Here is a 17155-nt window from a genome sequence, read left to right as displayed (position 1 = left end):
TGAAATGGTTGGCAGAATTCACCTGTCCTGGGCTTTCCTTTGTTGGGAGGGTTGGGAGGTTTTTGATAATTGATATAATGTCTTGTAATTTGTCTTCTGAAGTCTTCTGTTTCTTCTAGAGTCAGTATAGGTTGTTCACATGTTTCTAGAAATTTGTCCATTTCATCTGTGTTGTCTAATTTGTTGGCATACAGTTGTTCATAGTATCCTATTAAGATCATTTTTATTTCTGTGGGGTCAGTAGCAATGCCCCCTCTCATTTCTTATTTTATTTACATTTTCTGTTTCTTTTCTTTGTCAGCCTAGCTAAGGTTTTGCCAATTTAATTGATCCTCTCAAAGGACCACCTTTTGGTTTTATTGATTCCATCTACTGTTATTTTGTTCTCAGTTTCATTTATTTTCACTCTAATCTTCATTATTTCTTTCCTTCTGCTTGCTTTGGGATTAGATTGCTGTTATTGCTCTAGTTTATCCAAACATCAATTAACTCATTGTTTTAGCTCTTTCTGCCTTTTTAATTTAGACATGTGGGTTTTAAATTTCCTTCTCAGCACTGCCTTTGCTGCACCCCATAAGTTTTGATATTTTGTGCTCTCATTTTCATTCATTTCAAGATATTTTTGATTTCTCTTGTGTATTCTTTTGACCCACTGTGTTGTTTAAACTCCATATATTTTTGAATTTTCCAGTTCTCTGGATGTTATTGATTTCAAGCTTCATTCCATTATGATCACAGAAAATTTTTCATATGATTTCAATATTTTTAAATTCACTAAGAACTTTTATGTGTCCCTGCATGTGGTCTATCTTGGAGAATAATCCATGAGCATTTGAGAAGAATGTATATTCTGCTGCTTTGGGTTGAAATTTTCTTATGTATCTGTTAGTCTAGTGTATTTATCATATTATTTAGGTTCTCTGTTTTCTTATTGATCCTCTGTTTAGATGCTCCTTCTATTGAAGAGAGTGGTGTGTTGAAGTCTTCCACTATTATTGTAGAGGTATCTGTTACCCTCTTCAGTTCTGCCAGTGTTTACCTCATGTAGCTTGGTGCACTTTGATTAAGTACATAGATATTTATTTATTTCCTCTTGATGAATTGCCCACTTCATTAATATTTAGTGTCCTTCCTTGTCTCATAACATCTTTGCATTTAAAGTCTATTTAGTCTCCTATTAGTGTGGCTAACCCAGCTTTTTTTTTTTTTTTTTTTTTCTTGGTTACTTCTTGTGTGGAATGTCTTTTTCCATCCTTTCACCTTCAACCTATTTGTATTTTGAGGTCTAAAATGAGTCTCTTTTCGACAGCATATAGATGGATCTTATTTTCTTTATCCATTCTGCCAATCTTTGTCTTTTGATTGGGGAATTTAAACCATTAACATTCAATATTATTACTGTAAAAGAAGTACTCACTTCAGCCATTTTACCCTTTATATTTTATTTGTTGTGTCTATTCTTTCTCTCTTTTTATACTTTTAGTTACCCTTACTGATAATCTCCCCCAAGCCTCTGTTTTCTGTCTTTTCTTTTCAGCCAGCAGAACTCTTGTATTTCTTGTAGGTTAGGCGTCTTGTTAACAAACTCTCTCAGCTTCTGTTTCTCTATGAATATTTTAAACTCTCCCTCATTTTTGAAGGGCAGGCTTGCTGGATAGAGAATTCTTGGCTGGCAATTTTTCTCTTTCAATATCTTAAGTATATAATACCACTGCCTTCTTGCCTCATTTCTGATGAGAAATCAGCACCTCGTCTTATTTGGCTTCTCCTGTATGTGCTAAATCTCTTGCTGCTTTCAGAATTCTCTTTCTTTTTAGCATTTGACAGCCTGATTAGTATGTGTCTTGGAGTGGGTCTATTCAGATTTAGTCTATTTAAAGTATGTTGGCCTTCTTGAATTTGCATATTTATGTCTTTTATAAGGGTTGGGAAAGTTTCAGTCATTTTTTCCTCAAATATTCTTCCTGACCCTTTTCCCTTTTCTTCTCCTTCTGGGACACCTATGATGCATATGTTTTCTGCTTCATGTTTTCAATCATTTTCCTGAGACCCTGTTCAAATTTTTCCATATTTTTCTCCATTTATTCTTGTGTCTGTTTGAATTTAGTTTCTCTGTCTTCTCACAGTTCTTTTCTTCTCCCTCTTCAAATCTGCTGTTGTATATCTCTACTATATTTTAAATTTCATCTAAAGTATCTTTCATTTCCATAACTTCTGTTATTTTTCTATACATTCTTTCAAATTCTTCTTTATGCTTACCCAATGTCTTCTCAATATCTTTTCTCTCTTTAACCATCTCATTGAATTTGTTTAGGAGATTTTATCTGAACATCTTTTATTATTTCCAAATTCTGTGTCTCCTCCACCTTTTAAAATCTGTTCCTTTGACTGGGTCATATCTTCCTGCATTTTAGTGTGCTTTGTGATTATTTGCTGATATCTTGTCATCTGATTATCTTGATGGGTTTATTCTGAAGGTCAGTTTCTCTCTCTTTTCTAGGATTTCATTGTTGCATAGGTTTGTATTAAGGCTCTTGTTTGACAGTTGGATCATCAGTGTTTCCCAGCCAAACAGTGCCAGGTATCTGTGTAGGAGGCATAGACCAGTTCCAATTAGCCCTGTGATAGGGCCTAGAAAGACTCCAAAAAGCTCCACTTTTTTCTGCACTTTCTGGCCTGCCAATCAGATGATGCTCTTTGGCTGCCTATTTCCCTTCTGAAGCAGTTGAAACAGTGGAGCCTGTCAGTGTCTGACCAGGAGGGGCTGAAACTGTGGGGATCCAGTGTTCTCAATTCAACATCAAATATCTGGCTTTGTGTTCAGCTGTGTCCTGCTTTGTACTTGGGGCAGAGGACTTTTGCAGCCCTCCCAGTCTGCAGCCACCTACCAGGCAAGAATTGTGTCACTCACTGCTGTTTTTCCCATGAGGGTGGGGATTGGGTGTGTGGAGCCATGGGTGGAGTTACAGACTATGCCCATGGTTTCTCACTCTCTTTGTCCCACACTTCCCTGGGCATTGTACTGACTTCCTCTGTTCCCAGATCTCCAAACAATTGATTTGGACAGTTTCCTCATGGCCAGTCACTGCTTTGGGGAGAAAAGTAGGTTCTATTGTTCCCTCCCTAATCCTCTGTTTTGGAGCTCCTCCTTGGGGTTCTTTTGTATTCAGTGGCTAGGGTTGTGCCCCAGGTCTCTGTAAACTTAGATCTTAGTGTCTGAATATTCATGGGGATCTAATTCACTGGTGTGAGTGTTTTAATAGTTTGTGTCCCTGATGAGAAGTGGGAGGGATCCTGGCTGCTGCCTCTGTGCACTTCCTAGACTGTGTGGGACCAAGTGAGGAAAGAGGACTGGTCAGTCTGGGATGAACATTTCCTACCTGATCTTTTTTCTCTTCATTTCAGAGTTTGTGGACTCCTTCTACTGTCTCTACCTTCCTCCAGAGTTCTAAGCAAATGAAATTTGCCCCCCCCCCTTTTTTTTTACTGAATCTTTTGGGAGTTTTTTTCCAGGGGATGTCTTATGTTACCATGGTGATGACATCACTTCTTCCTGATTTTTGAAGGTAGTTTTGTTGGAAAAGAATTTTTGGGTGGCAGTTATTCTCCTTCAGGACTTTAAATATACCACTCCCTTCTTACCTCCGTGATTTCTGATGAGAAATCAGAACTTAGTCTTATTGAGGATACCTTGTGAGTGACAAATTGCTTTTTTTCTGCTTTCAGAATTTTCTCTTTGTCATTGGCATTCAACATTCTGATTTCATTTGTGTCTCTGAATAGGACTCTTAGGGCTCATTGTGTTTGGAGTACATTGCATTTCTTGGACATGGATATTTATATCTTTCGGAAGAGTTGGAAATGTTTGGACATTATTTCCTCAAATATTCTTTCCCTTTTTCCTTCTTCTCTGGCACACTCATGTGCATATGTTTGTATGCTTTGTGCTGACACATAAGTCTCTGAGACACTTCTCAGTTTTCTCTATTCTGTTTTCCATCTGTTCTTCTGACTTTTGATTTCAATTTTCCTGTTTTCTATTTCACTGATTTTTCTTCTGTCTGTTCAAATCTGCCATTGTATGCCTCTAGTGTATTTTTATTTCCATTATTATGCCTTTCATACTAATTTCTATTATGTTTCTTCTTAAACTTTCTAATTCTTTTTGCTCACATATTGTCTTCTTAATATCCTTTAACTCCATATCCACTATTGGTCTATTTCTATCCATGTTTTCTTTCATCTCCTTTAATTGACTTAGGAGATTTGTGTGAATTTATTTGATTAGTTGTTCCAAAGTCTGTGTCTTCTCTGAAGTTTCAGTTTGTTCCCTTAGCTAAGCCATATCTTCCTGTTTCTTAATATGGCTTGTAAATTTTTTGCTACTGGCTGGACATCTGATTATTTTGATGTATTTCTGAAGATCAGTTTCTCCCTCTTGCCTAGGGTTTTATTGTAGATTGGCTTTGTGTTAAGACCCTTCTTTGACACCTGGTCCAACCTATTCTGGACCTTTAGAGTGGCCCATGTTTAAACATCCAGATTGTCTCAGCTCTTCTTCACATTATTCTTGCCCTGTATAGTGGTACAATTTTTGAGATTGCCTTGGGTTCTTAGATGTGCTTTTTGCCCTTTTCTCCTTTCTTCTCCTTCTGAGAGCCCCATCATGGGTAATTGATACACTGATTGTGTCCCAGAGGTCTTTTGGGCTACTTGTGCTTTTTAAAAAAATCTCTTTTACTTTAATGCTTCTCAGCCTGACCCGTTTCAATTGTCTTGTCTTAGCATTCACTGATTCTTTTTACTGTCATCTCCAATCTGCTGTTGAAACCCTCCTGGGAATTTTTTGCTTCAGTTACCATGTTCTTCAACTCCAGCAGTTCCTTTTGATTCCATTTAAAGCTTTTATTTCTTTATGAGATTTGCATATTGTTCATTCATTGTTTTTCAAATAATTTTTAATTTCTTTCTTCATATTTTACTTCAGCATATTGAAGATAATTTTTTAAGTCTTTGTTCAGTGTACCCACAGTCTGATCTTCATTGATGTTCTCTGGATTTTTAGTTTCTTCCTTAGATGGGCCATCATTTCCTGTTCTATGTTTGTCTTGTAATCCTTTTTCGCACACTCTAAATTTTAACATTTTAAAGTTTCAACACTCAGATTATTCCCTATTATGTCTGTTTTTTGTGTTTGTAAACAGCTGGTGATGTGACACATATATTCTTAAGTGTCTGCCCTTCTATCAGGTGGCTCTGCTGGGGAAAATGCACAGTGCATGGTCCTCCTTGTCTTTTCTGTATCCTTTCCTGACCTCATGCTTGCTAGTGGCCTTTGGAGTTCCCCTGTTTACAGGAGTATGAATGCCCACTCTACTTCCCAGGAGACTACCATCTTCCTTTCCTGATTGTTCCACTGCCAGACTTAAAGTCTTTGCACCAGCTCATCTGCCTCATTTGTTTCCTCCACTGTTCTCCTCTCAAACTGCTTTTGCCTGCAGTGCCAATTCTGGGAGGCAGGACACATTAGAGAAGAGTTTTTCAAGTCATTCTTTCCCAACAAGAACAAGGCCAGGGACCTGCAAAGTGTCCAACTACCCTCAGAGATGTGATGAGACAGCAGCCAGGAAGGGTGCCAAGAGCTTCTTCCAGGGTTCCCCAAAGCTGTGCTTTCTTGACCTGTCTAGCAAATATAGCCCTTCAACTGTCCTCTGAAGCTTTCAGGAATCACACAGTGTTTAAGTCTCCTCTGCCTCCATTTTCTGGGGTGGGTTGGGACAAAGACTGCTGTGCCAGTTTGGATGTATTATGTCCCTCAAAACACCATATTCTTTGCTGTGGTCTTGTGGGGGCACATGTAATAGTGTTGATTAGGTTGAAATCCTTTGACTCTTTCCATAGAGATGTGACCACCCAGCTGTGGGTAATATGTTTGATTAAATTACTTCCATGGAGGTGTGGTCCTGCCCATTCAGCTTGGATCTTGATTAGTTATTGGAGCCCTATAAGAGCTCAGACAAAAGGAGCTTGCTGTTGCAGCCAAGAGAGACATTTTGTAGGTGGCCATTGAAAGCAGACTTTTGCTAGTCCAGAGTTTGCCTGGGAGAAACTAAGAGAATGCCCCCAGACATCTAGAGAGAAACATCCTGGGAGAAAGCCATTTTGAAACCAGAACGTGGAGCAGATGCCAGCCATGTGCCTGTGCCTTCTCAGCCAACAGTGGTTTTCCAGATGCCATTGGTGTTCTTCAATGAAGGTACCCTATTGCCGATGCCTTTGTTTGGACACTTTTATAGCCTTAGAGCTGTAACTTTGTAACCAAATAAACCACCTTTATAAAAGCTAATCCAATTCTGGTATTTTGCATAATGGCAGCCTTAGCAAACCAGAATAACTGCCCTGAGAGCCAGGTTCCCAGTGACTCGAAGTAGCTAATCAAAAGCTGTGATCAGGGATTGGCTCATGTCCACCCAGGATCTTGGGGAAGTGGGTTTTTATGTCCCTTTCTGGCACCAGCAAGGTGTGTTAGTGACTGCACCTCACAGCTACATGCTGTGAGAGTGGGGGTGGGCACTAGTTACCACTACACAAGAAAAAGCAATTTACCAGCTTCTTCTGCTCTTCCATGGATACTGTGCAGTGTTTGGTTGGACTCTGGATTTTTGAAATAGTTAATTCAGACAGTTCCTGCCTGTTTAATAATTGTTCTGGTGGAGGGATTGATTCTTAGAACTTCCTACTCTGCCATCTTCCCACAATCCTCCAGGTGTTCATGATGATTTTATTTTTTGGAGACTAATTTTTCTTTTTTTTAAATTTGGAATAGACCATAAGGCCCATTATTATCCTCCAAATTTGGCTTTTTTTTAAGTTCAATTTTATTGAGATATATTCACATACCATAAAATCATCCAAAGTGTACAATCAGTTGTTTGTATTGCCATTATATAGTTCATTCATCACCCTGATCTATTTTTTGAACATTTTCCTTGTACCAGAAAAAGTGAAAATAAGAATAGAAAAATAAGAGTAAAAAAAGAACACTCAAATCATCCCCCCCTGCCCTATTTTTCCTTTAGTTTTTTGTCTCCATTTTTCTACTCATCCATCCATACACTGGATAAAGGGGAGTGTGATCTATAAGGCTTTCACAATCACATTGTTACCCCTTGTAAGCTACATTGTTATACATACATCTTCAAGAATCAAGACTATTGGGTTGCAGTTTGATAGCTTCAGGTATTTACTTCTAGCTACTCCAAAATACATTAAAGCCTAAAAAGGGTTATCTATATAGTTCATAAGAGTGCCCACCAGAGTGACCTCTCAACTCCATTTGGAATCTCTCAGCCACTGAAACTTTATTTCATTACATTTTGCATCCCCCTTTTGGTCAAGATGTTCTTAATACCATGATGTTGGGTCCAGATTCACCCCCGGGAGTCATATCCTGCACTGCCAGGGAGATTTACACCCCTGGCTGTCAGATCCCATGTAGGGGGGAGGGCAGTGACTTCACCTGCCAAGTTGGCTTAGCTAGAGAGAGAAGGCCACATGAGCAACAAAGAGGTATTCAGGGGGAGACTCTTAGGCACAATTATAAGCAGGCCTAGCATCTACTTTGCAGTAGCAAGTTTTGTAGCGGCAAGTCCTGTGATAGAGGGCTTGGCACATCAAACTGCCAGTCCTCAATGTTTGTGAGAACATCATCAACTATCCAGGTGAGGATGGTTGTATTTTCTCCCAGCTCCTCAGGGGGCTCTGAATATTTTTTCATTGTTTCTACTTTAAATTAACTTTATCAAAAAATATAAAAAAGAGAATAAAAAAACATTTCAAACAAAACCAAAACATAGAAATAAGAAAAACAAATGACCTAAAATAACTACATTTCTGTGAACTTGTTACTACCATACCCCTCAGAAATTAACAAACCATAGTCATTCCTGAGCATTCCCAGAACATTAAGCTTACCCGCAATAATTTTTTTGTTCTTATTAGATTAGTGTTCCCCCTTCACTATTTGCTGTCTATCACTAGGCCCCCTACGTCCTACAATATAAACCATTTATTTTACATTTTTCAGTGTTCTCATTAGTGGTAACATACAATATTTCTTTTTGTGCCTGGCTTATTTCACTCTGCATTATGTCTTCAAGGTTCATCCATGTTATCATATGTTTCATGACATCATTCCTTTCTTACTGCTGCATAGTATTCCATCATGTGTATATACCATATTTTATTTATCCATTCATCTGTTGAAGGACATTTGGGTTGTTCTCTTGGCAACTGTGAATATTGCTGCTATAAACGTTGGCATGTAGATATCTGTTTGTGTCACTGCTTTCAGATCCCTGGGTATATACTGAGAAGTGCAACTGCTGGATTGAAGGGTAACCCTATATCTAGTTTTCTAAGGAACCACCAGACTGTCTTCCAAAGTGGCTGTACCAATATACAGTCCAAGCAATGGTGAATAAGAGTTCCAATTTCTCCACATCCTTTCCAGCATTTGTAGTTTCCTGTTTGTTTAATGGCAGCCATTCTAATTGGTGTGAGATGATTTCTCATTGCGGTCTTAATTTGCGTCTTCCTAATAGCTAGTGAAACTGAACATTTTTACGTGTATTTTTTGGCCATTTGTATTTCCTCTTCAGAGAACTGTCTTTTCATATCTTTTGCATATTTTATAATTGGGTTGTCTGTACTATTGTCATTGAATTGTAGGATTTCTTTATATATTCAAGATATCAGTCTTTTGTCAGATACATGGTTTCCAGATGTTTTTTTTTCCCATTGAGTTTGCTGCCTCTTCATCTTTTTGACAAATTACTTTGAGGTACAGATACAGAAGCTTTTAAGTTTGAGGGGTTCCCATTTATCTATTTTTCCTTTTGTTATTGTGCTTTGGATGTAAGGTCTAGGAAGTGACCTCTTAATACAAGATCTTGAAGATGTTTCCCTACATTATCTTCTAGGAATTTTATGGTACTGTTTCTTATGTTGAGGTCTTTAATCCATTTTGAGTTAATTTTTGTGTAGGGTGTGAGGTAGGGGTCCTCTTTCATTCTTTTGGATATGGCTATCCAACTCTCCCAGCCCCATTTGTTAAAAAGACTGTTATGTCCCAGTTCAGTGGTTTTGGGGGCCTTATCAAAGATCAGTTGACTGTAGATCTGGGGATCTATCTCTGAAGTTTTGATTTGATTCCATTCATCAATATGTCTATCTTTGTGCCAGTACCATGCTGTTTTGACTACTGTGGCTTTATAATAAGCTTCAAAATCAGGGAGTGTAAGTCTTCCCACTTCATTTTTCTTTTTTAAAATGATTTTAGCAATTTGAGGCATCTTCCCCTTCCAAATAAATTTGATAACTAGCTTTTCCAAGTCTGCAAAGTAGTTTGTTGGAATTTTGATTGGGATTGCATTGAATCTGTAGATGACTTGGGTAGAATTGACATCTTAATGACATTTAGCCTTCCTATCCATGAACAAAGAATATTTTTCCATCTTTTTAGCTCCCTTTCTATTTCTTTTTAGTAAAGTTTATAGTTTTCTATGTATAGGTCTCTTACATCTTCGGTTAAAGTTATTCCTATGTTCTTGATTTTTTTAGTTGCTATTGAGAGTGGAATCTTCTTCTTGAGTGTTTCTTCAGTTAGGTCATTTCTAGTGTATAGGAACATTACTGACTTATGTGCATTAATCTTATATCCTGCTACTTTGCTAAACTTGTTTATTAGTTCAAGTAGCTATGTTGTTAATTTCTCAGGGTTTTCCAGATATAAGATCATATCATCTGCAAATAATGACAGTTTTACTTCTTCATTTTCAATTTGGATGCCTTTTCTTTGTCTTGCCTGATTACTCTGGCTAGCACATCTAGCACAATGTTTAATAACAGTGGTGACAGCGGGCATCCTTGTCTCATTCCTGATCTTAGAGGGAAGGCTATCAATCTCTTGCCATTGAGTACTATGCTGGCTGTGGGTTTTTCATATATTCCCTTTATCATACTTAGGAAGTTTCCTTCAATTCCTACCTTTTGGAGTGTTTTTATAAAAAAGGGATATTGGGTCTGATACAGATTATACTGAGCTCCCTGGTGAACAGACTTATTGACTGGTTCCAGAATTTGTGTCGATTCTTCAAAACCACTTGATCTGCATACACTGGAACCCTCAAACTTTCTGACAGGACAGATCTGAACGTCTTCAATGGAGTTTTTTCTTTCTAAGCAATGTCCGTGGCACCTATTAAATGATAAAATTGTGTCATCTGCCCTCATGCCTTCTATGTCAATCAAATATCTGCAGATGAGGTAGCCAGTCCTATTTAAACCATGGGGACAATGGACCCCAATGTTTGTCATTTTTTAATTTTCTTTAAAAAACCCATTAAAAGCCAAGTTGAAGTTTAAAATACTTCATCAGGCCCCTTATGCCCAACTGTAAAAAATTTTAAGTAAGGAATTGTTTCTGGTAATTCCTCTCCTTTATAACAGCATTCTGTATAAGTATAATCAATAATCAGTCCAAGTTCTTCATTTTGTCATCAGATTTTGTTAAAAAGACCCCAAAAGGAAATACATTCTTCTGGAGCAAGATTCCCTTCAAAAATATTTCCTTCAAAGGAACTTTGAGAGCAATGAAATGAGTCCCAGGCATCCATTGTCGAACTGGGAGATAGTTCTTCCACAGGAGTTATGGTTCCATGATGGTAGCGTGCTGGGAAAGATGGAAGCTAGCACTCCACCTGTTTATCACATTTTGATGTCCATTTTTACTCATGTCCCACATGGTTTTACCTGGATTAAAAAGCTATTCTCTTTTTAAAATAAAATAATTGAAATTATGTAATACAATAATGTTTCATTGTATCAGAACATTCTATCAGAAATGATCATGAAAAGCAAAACAGTGATTCACTTTGAGGTGTTAATCTTCAGCGGGCAAATCTATTTATGCCCTTACACTTCTTAGCAACAACTGAATATATTTAAGGAAATACTTATTAATACAAATTTTATTAATTGCTCCAAAGATCAACAAATTATTCTTGAGGTCAGAATTAGTGTGTTTATTTAGGAGAGAAGATTTTGTTAAAGTAATTCTCCTCAAAATGAAATTTGTGAATTGCTGGGGGGCTGAGATCCTTTTAGGGGATCTGAGTTCAAAGCTATTTTTACAATAATTTGAAGTGGGTTTTTTTCCCTTCAATTTCTAGTGTATTAAAATTTAAACTGATGATACAGATATAGTTTTACCTGTTGGCACCTCAGCACAAATCAAGCAGTGGCACTACACTCTACTGATAGCCATTGCATTCTTTACCAGAATGCACTCACAGTTATAACAAATAAAAAAAAATGCCAGTTTCATTTATGAATGTCCTTGATGAAGCAATAACAATTATTGATTTTGGTTAAACTTAACTCTTGATTACACATGATTTTAATATTCTGTATGATGAAATGGGAAATATACATAAAAGACTATGTTGTATATCAAAGTATGATGCTTGTGTTGAGGTAAGGGACTGGTACAAGTACTATGTGAGCTGAACTGTGTGCTTTTTCATGTAACATCATTTTTACTTGAAAAGACAACTGGAAGACTTGGTTATTCAGACCTGGATCTCTTGGCAAACATTTTTAAGAATAATGCACAGAATTTACTTATCATTTCAAGAAAAACAACTGATGATGTTTGTTGCCAATAATAAAATTACAAATCTTAAACAAAAGTTAGAAATTTGGAATAGCAATGGTTATTGGTAGAGTTTAGTGCCACCGGCTTGAAAGGTTCCCAACACTTAGAGACTTAGTGCATGAGATTAATAGTGGTATTAATGAATTTAATATTTTAATATTATACAGTGAGATATGTCAGTGTTTGGAAGATCTGCATAATCCAGTGAACTTATGTTTCCAAATGACCAATGCATTCCAAAATCTTGCATAGATAAAATATATGTTGAAAGTGTAAGATAGAGCAATGGATTTAATATAAAAAGGTATGATTATTTCACTTATAAGGTTTCAGATTCTACATTGCAACTAACATTTAAGAAATTACCATGATGTAGTATTAATTGGGTATATGCACAATTATCTGAAAAAGCTATTAAATTGCATATGACCTCCTTTTCCTACTAAAGTTGTTTAGCCATAGTTTCTTCAGATACTTCAAACAAAACATGTTGCCACAGATTAAACACAGAGGCAGATATGAGAATCTAGCTTTCTGCTACTAAGACAGACATTAAAAATAATTGTAAAAAGTAATTCAAAGTAAAAAGTAAGTGCAAAACATAAATCAAAATATAAAACATCTCTAATGTCTTGGGAAAAGACTTTCATTCCTCACAAAAATATTTAGGTTAGCATGTAACAGTTTCACAATTGTATTTTTAAAAGATTTAATAAACATTCCTAATTTTTTGTGAGCTCACCCTCAAATCAAAGCTAGATAAAGATACCACAAGAAAAGAAAATTATAAACTGGTATCTTCTATGGATATAGCTGAAAAAATCCTCAACAAAATACTAGTATACCCAATCAACAGCACATTAAAAGAATTTTATACACCTTGATCAAGTGGTATTTTGGTTTCCTAATGCTGCTGTTATACAAAATATCAGAAATGGATTGGTTTTTATAAAGGGATTTTATGTGGTTACAGATTTACTGAAGGCCATGAAAATGTCCAAATTAAGGCATCAACACAAATATACCTTCACTGAGGGAAGGCCAATGGCATCTGGAAAACCTCTGTTAGATAGGAAGGCATGTGGCTGGCATCTGCTGATCTCAGGTTGTGTCCCAGCTCCTCTCTCAGTTCTTGTGCATTCTTCAAAACATTGCTCTTGAAGCATTTGTCCTCTCGTAGCTTCTCTAGAGCAAAGTGTCAGCAAAAGTCTGCTTTCAAAGGCTATCTCCAAAATGTCTCTCTAAGCTGCAGCCACACTGAGCTCCTTCTGTCTGAGTTTTTTAGGGCTATGGTAAACTAATCATGACCCATGCTGAATGGGTAGGGCCACACCTCCATGGAAACAACCTAATCCAAAGGTTCCAACCTAATCAAGACTAAATACATCTGCCCCCACAAGAATACATTAAAGAACATGGTGTTTTGAGGGATGTAATACATCCAAACTGGCACAAGTGGGAATTATCCCAGACTTGCAAGGGTGAATCAGCATAAGAAAAATAATTAATGTAACATACCACATTAACACAATTTCAAACTCCTAGAAGAAAACATAAGACCTTTTATTAAGCAATGGTATCTTAGACAATACACCCAAACACAAGCAACAAAAGAAAAAACATGTGTGCCTCAAAGGACCTTATCATGAAAGTAAAGCAATAACCTACACAATGGGAGAATATATTTGGAAACCAAATATCCAATAAATGCTTAATATCCAGAACATATAAAGAAATCCTTTAACTCAACAATAGAAAGACAAATAACCCACTTAAAAAATGAGCAAAAGTCTTATATGGACATTTCTCTAAAGGAGATACAAAAATGGTCAAAAAGCACACGAAAGGTACTCAACATCATTAACCATAAGGGAAATTCAAATCAAAACCACAAAGAACCTTTGAAGCAGTTCCTGAAGTGACAGCTGGCAGAACCTGGGCAGCTTCCAGAACAGAAATCCAAGCATGGAGATGGATCCTGCAGGAGAAAGGGTTCATCATGGTGGATGACCTAAAATGATTCCTGTATAAAAAGTTACCAAGTGTTGAAGGGCTCCATGCGCTTGTTGTGTCAGATAGAGATGGAGTACCTGTTATTAAAGTGGCCAATGATAATGCTCCAGAGCATGCCTTAAGACCTGGTTTCTTATCTGCTTTTGCCCTTGCAACAGACCAAGGGAGCAAACCTGGACTTTCAAAAAAACAAAAGTATTTATTATCTGTTACTATAACACCTACCAGGTGGTTCAATTTAATCATTTACCTCTGTTGGTGAGTTTCATAGCCAGCAGCAGTGCCAATACAGGACTAATTGTCAGTCTAGAAAAGGAACTTGCTCCATTATTTGAAGAACTGACACAAGTTGTGGAAGTTTCTTAATCTGACAGTGGATTCAACATGTACCTTGTCTTCATTGCACCAGACAAAATATCAATCCAGCAATCTTTACACCACGGTAATATTTGTATCCATATACTCAAGAAAGAGCCCCTTTTCCATCTTACACTAAGAAAGAGCATATAGATGTAGTTTCTGGACAGATTGTTGTATTTCCTTGTTTAGGGTCTTTTATTTAGTGAGAACCGGGACACTACAGAAATGGTTCAGTCTATCTCACCTCCCATGGAGTTAGTTCAGTCATCAGATATGAATAAGATTCTCTTCAGTGGATCAGAATCAAAGTGAACCATTGTGTGCTCCCTGTTGTATAATACTCCCAGGAGTTCAGGGTGAAGCAGACCCTTTTAATGTGAATAATAATGAGGACATATTTTTCTTCACAGTTTTATTTCTTTGCGTTGAATGTAAGGATGATAAAATGGCTTAGCAAAAAGTAATAAAATCAGTACAATCACTAACTTTCCTATGTATATATTATTTCACAATATAGACAAATGTTACTAGTTATTTGATTCTCCTCAGAGGGTGCTGCTCTTTACCTAAAATGCAAATTATAACTATTGGGTTTTTTCCCCACTCTGCTAACTATAACCAATCAGTGTTTTAATATTTGCATGTTCTTTATAAAATTTAGATGTGATTTGTTAATGAACTCTGTTTCCAATATTGTTATGTATGTAAACATGAGAATACAGCCATTTTTTCATACATAAGTATAAATAAAATAGTATTTTTAAGAGCTAAAAAAAAACCCACAATGAAATGCCGTTTCACACTCAGTAGAGTGGCTATTACTAAAAAATAAACAACAGAAAATTACAAGTATTGGAAAGGTGTGAAGGAATAGGAATATTCATTCCCTGCTGGTAGAAACGTAAAATAGTGCAGCTGCTGTGGAAGACAGTTTGGCAGTTCCTCAGCAAATTAAGTTTAGAATTACCATATGACCCAGTTATCCCACTACTGGGTATATACCCATAATAATTGAAGCAAAGAATTAAACAGATAATTGTACACTGATGAACATAGTGGCATTATTCACAATTTCCAAAAGATGGAAGCCACACATATAACTATCAACTGATGAATGGATAAACAAAATGTGGTATAAACACACGATGGAATATTATTCAGCTATAAAAAGAAATGCAAAGCTGATGCAAATGGCAACATGGATGAACCTTGAAGATATTGTTTTGAGTGTAATAAGCCAGATACAAAATGACAAATGTTGTTTGATCTCATGATATGAAATAATTAGAATAAGCAAAGTCATAGAGTCAGAATCTAGAATATAATTTATTGGGGGACAGTGTGTAGGTAGGTAATAAGAATTTAATTTAAATTTAATTTAAAGTTTCTATTTGGAACAAGGGAAAATTTTGATAATGGTTGGTGATGGTGATGATGGTAGCACATTGTGAATATAGTTAACAACACTGAATTATATATTTGAGTGTAGATAAAAGGGGAAATTTTAGGTTGTATGTAATTTACTGGAATAAAAATTTTTAAAAATCCATGTAACTGCACAACACAGTGAACCCAAAATTAATCCATAGACTATAGTTATATAATACAACTATAAAAATTTGCTTTTATCATTTGTGACAAATGTACCACACCAAAGAAAGTTGTTAATTACGGGGTGGTGCATGGGAATTGTGTATTGCATGCATGACTGTTCTGTAAATCAACTTCCTTAATAAAAAAATAAATAAAAATTTAAAAAAATCAAGTTTAATTTCTAATAGGTAAGTAGCAATAAATATAACCCATGTAAATAAAATATCTTTGGGCTCTTAAATAATTTTTAAGAATCTAAAAGGGTCTAGAGAAGACATTTGTGGACCATTGTGTTTGAAACATTTACCGGTCTCTCTTCTTATCATTGTGTCTTGAATGCTTGTTAAAGAATGAACTTTTCCACTTGAAAAGAAACTTTTTTTTCCCTTGCAGTATAGGATATATTCCATTGAAGATGAAAATGGCAGATCTCTGCCTTTTATGTTCTGTGACTCAATGGGACTGGGTGAGAAAGAGGGAGCAGGAGTGTGCATGGATGACATACTTCACATCTTAAAAGGCTCTGTGCCAGACAGATATCAGGTAGGATTGCTGCAGTGTCTGAAACATTTCAAATCATTTTTGTTGACATTTTTATTGGATTTTTGCCCTGTGTTAATCAGGGTTCTCCAGAGAAAAAGAAGCAATAGGAGATAGATATATATTAACCATCACATGACCCATAAGGCAAAAACTTCCATAGGTGGTTCCAATATCTATGGATACTGCTTTACTTTAAAGGAATAATCATTTATGTAAATGAAGCAGAGTAAGTGCTCTTTGTTTTTATAGCACTGAGAAATAAACCCAAAAAGCAGAATTCTACTCATCTGGGTTCCAGGACAGTTCAGGGGAGATTGTATTGACACAGCTCTTTTAAACAATGTAAAATAATAGGGAAGTAGCACTTTAATCTCTTGCATTTTTGTAATTACACAGACAAAATTTTGGGATAATTTGACAGTGTATCTTGAAGAGTGGTATTACACTCTAAGTGCTTAGGCTTAATGACTGATCCAAAGACTGGCTCTGTCACTGATGAGCTGTTTACCCTAAAGCAATCATATTCTTGTCCCTTTAAGTCTTAGTTTTTTCATGCGTAAATGTAGGTAATAATAGTACCCATCTGTAGTGGTTTGGAATTGTGTGTACCCCAGAAAATCATGTTCTTAAAGCTAATCCATTCCTGTGGGTGTAAATCTATTGCAAGTAAGACCTTCTGGTGAGGTTACATCAGTTAAGGTGGGGCCCAAGGTGGGTCTTAATCCTTTTACTGCAGTTCCTTTATAAACGGATGAAATTCAGGCAGAGAAAAAGCTATAGAAGCCAGAGGCGGAAAACAATGAAACCCAGAAAAGAAGTAACAGGCCAGCAGATCCTACCATGTGCCTTTCCATGTGGCGGAGGAGTCAAGGATCACTGGCAGCCAGTCTTTGGGAAGAAAGCAGTGCCTTGATGATGCCTTGATTTGTA

General features: G+C 36.5%; 1 protein-coding gene and 2 pseudogenes across 4 annotated transcripts in view; 2 read left to right on the top strand and 1 right to left on the bottom strand.

The window, feature by feature from the left end:
* Positions 1–17155, top strand: part of IFI44L (interferon induced protein 44 like) — a 58927-nt gene that overhangs the window by 32884 nt on the left and 8888 nt on the right. For all 4 annotated transcript variants that reach the window (XM_037826829.1, XM_037826832.1, XM_037826830.1 and 1 more), the window contains one exon: positions 16076–16225. In XM_037826829.1, the coding sequence (XP_037682757.1) occupies positions 16076–16225 (150 nt within the window). The remainder of the gene's footprint in view (positions 1–16075; positions 16226–17155) is intronic.
* Positions 10081–11595, bottom strand: LOC119528164 (annotated as a pseudogene).
* LOC119527133 lies at positions 13716–15529 on the top strand (annotated as a pseudogene).

This window comes from Choloepus didactylus, chromosome 2 (genome assembly GCF_015220235.1).
Source record: "Choloepus didactylus isolate mChoDid1 chromosome 2, mChoDid1.pri, whole genome shotgun sequence".
NCBI classification, from domain to species: Eukaryota; Metazoa; Chordata; class Mammalia; order Pilosa; family Megalonychidae; genus Choloepus; species Choloepus didactylus.
This window is presented reverse-complemented; position numbering and strand designations above follow the sequence as displayed.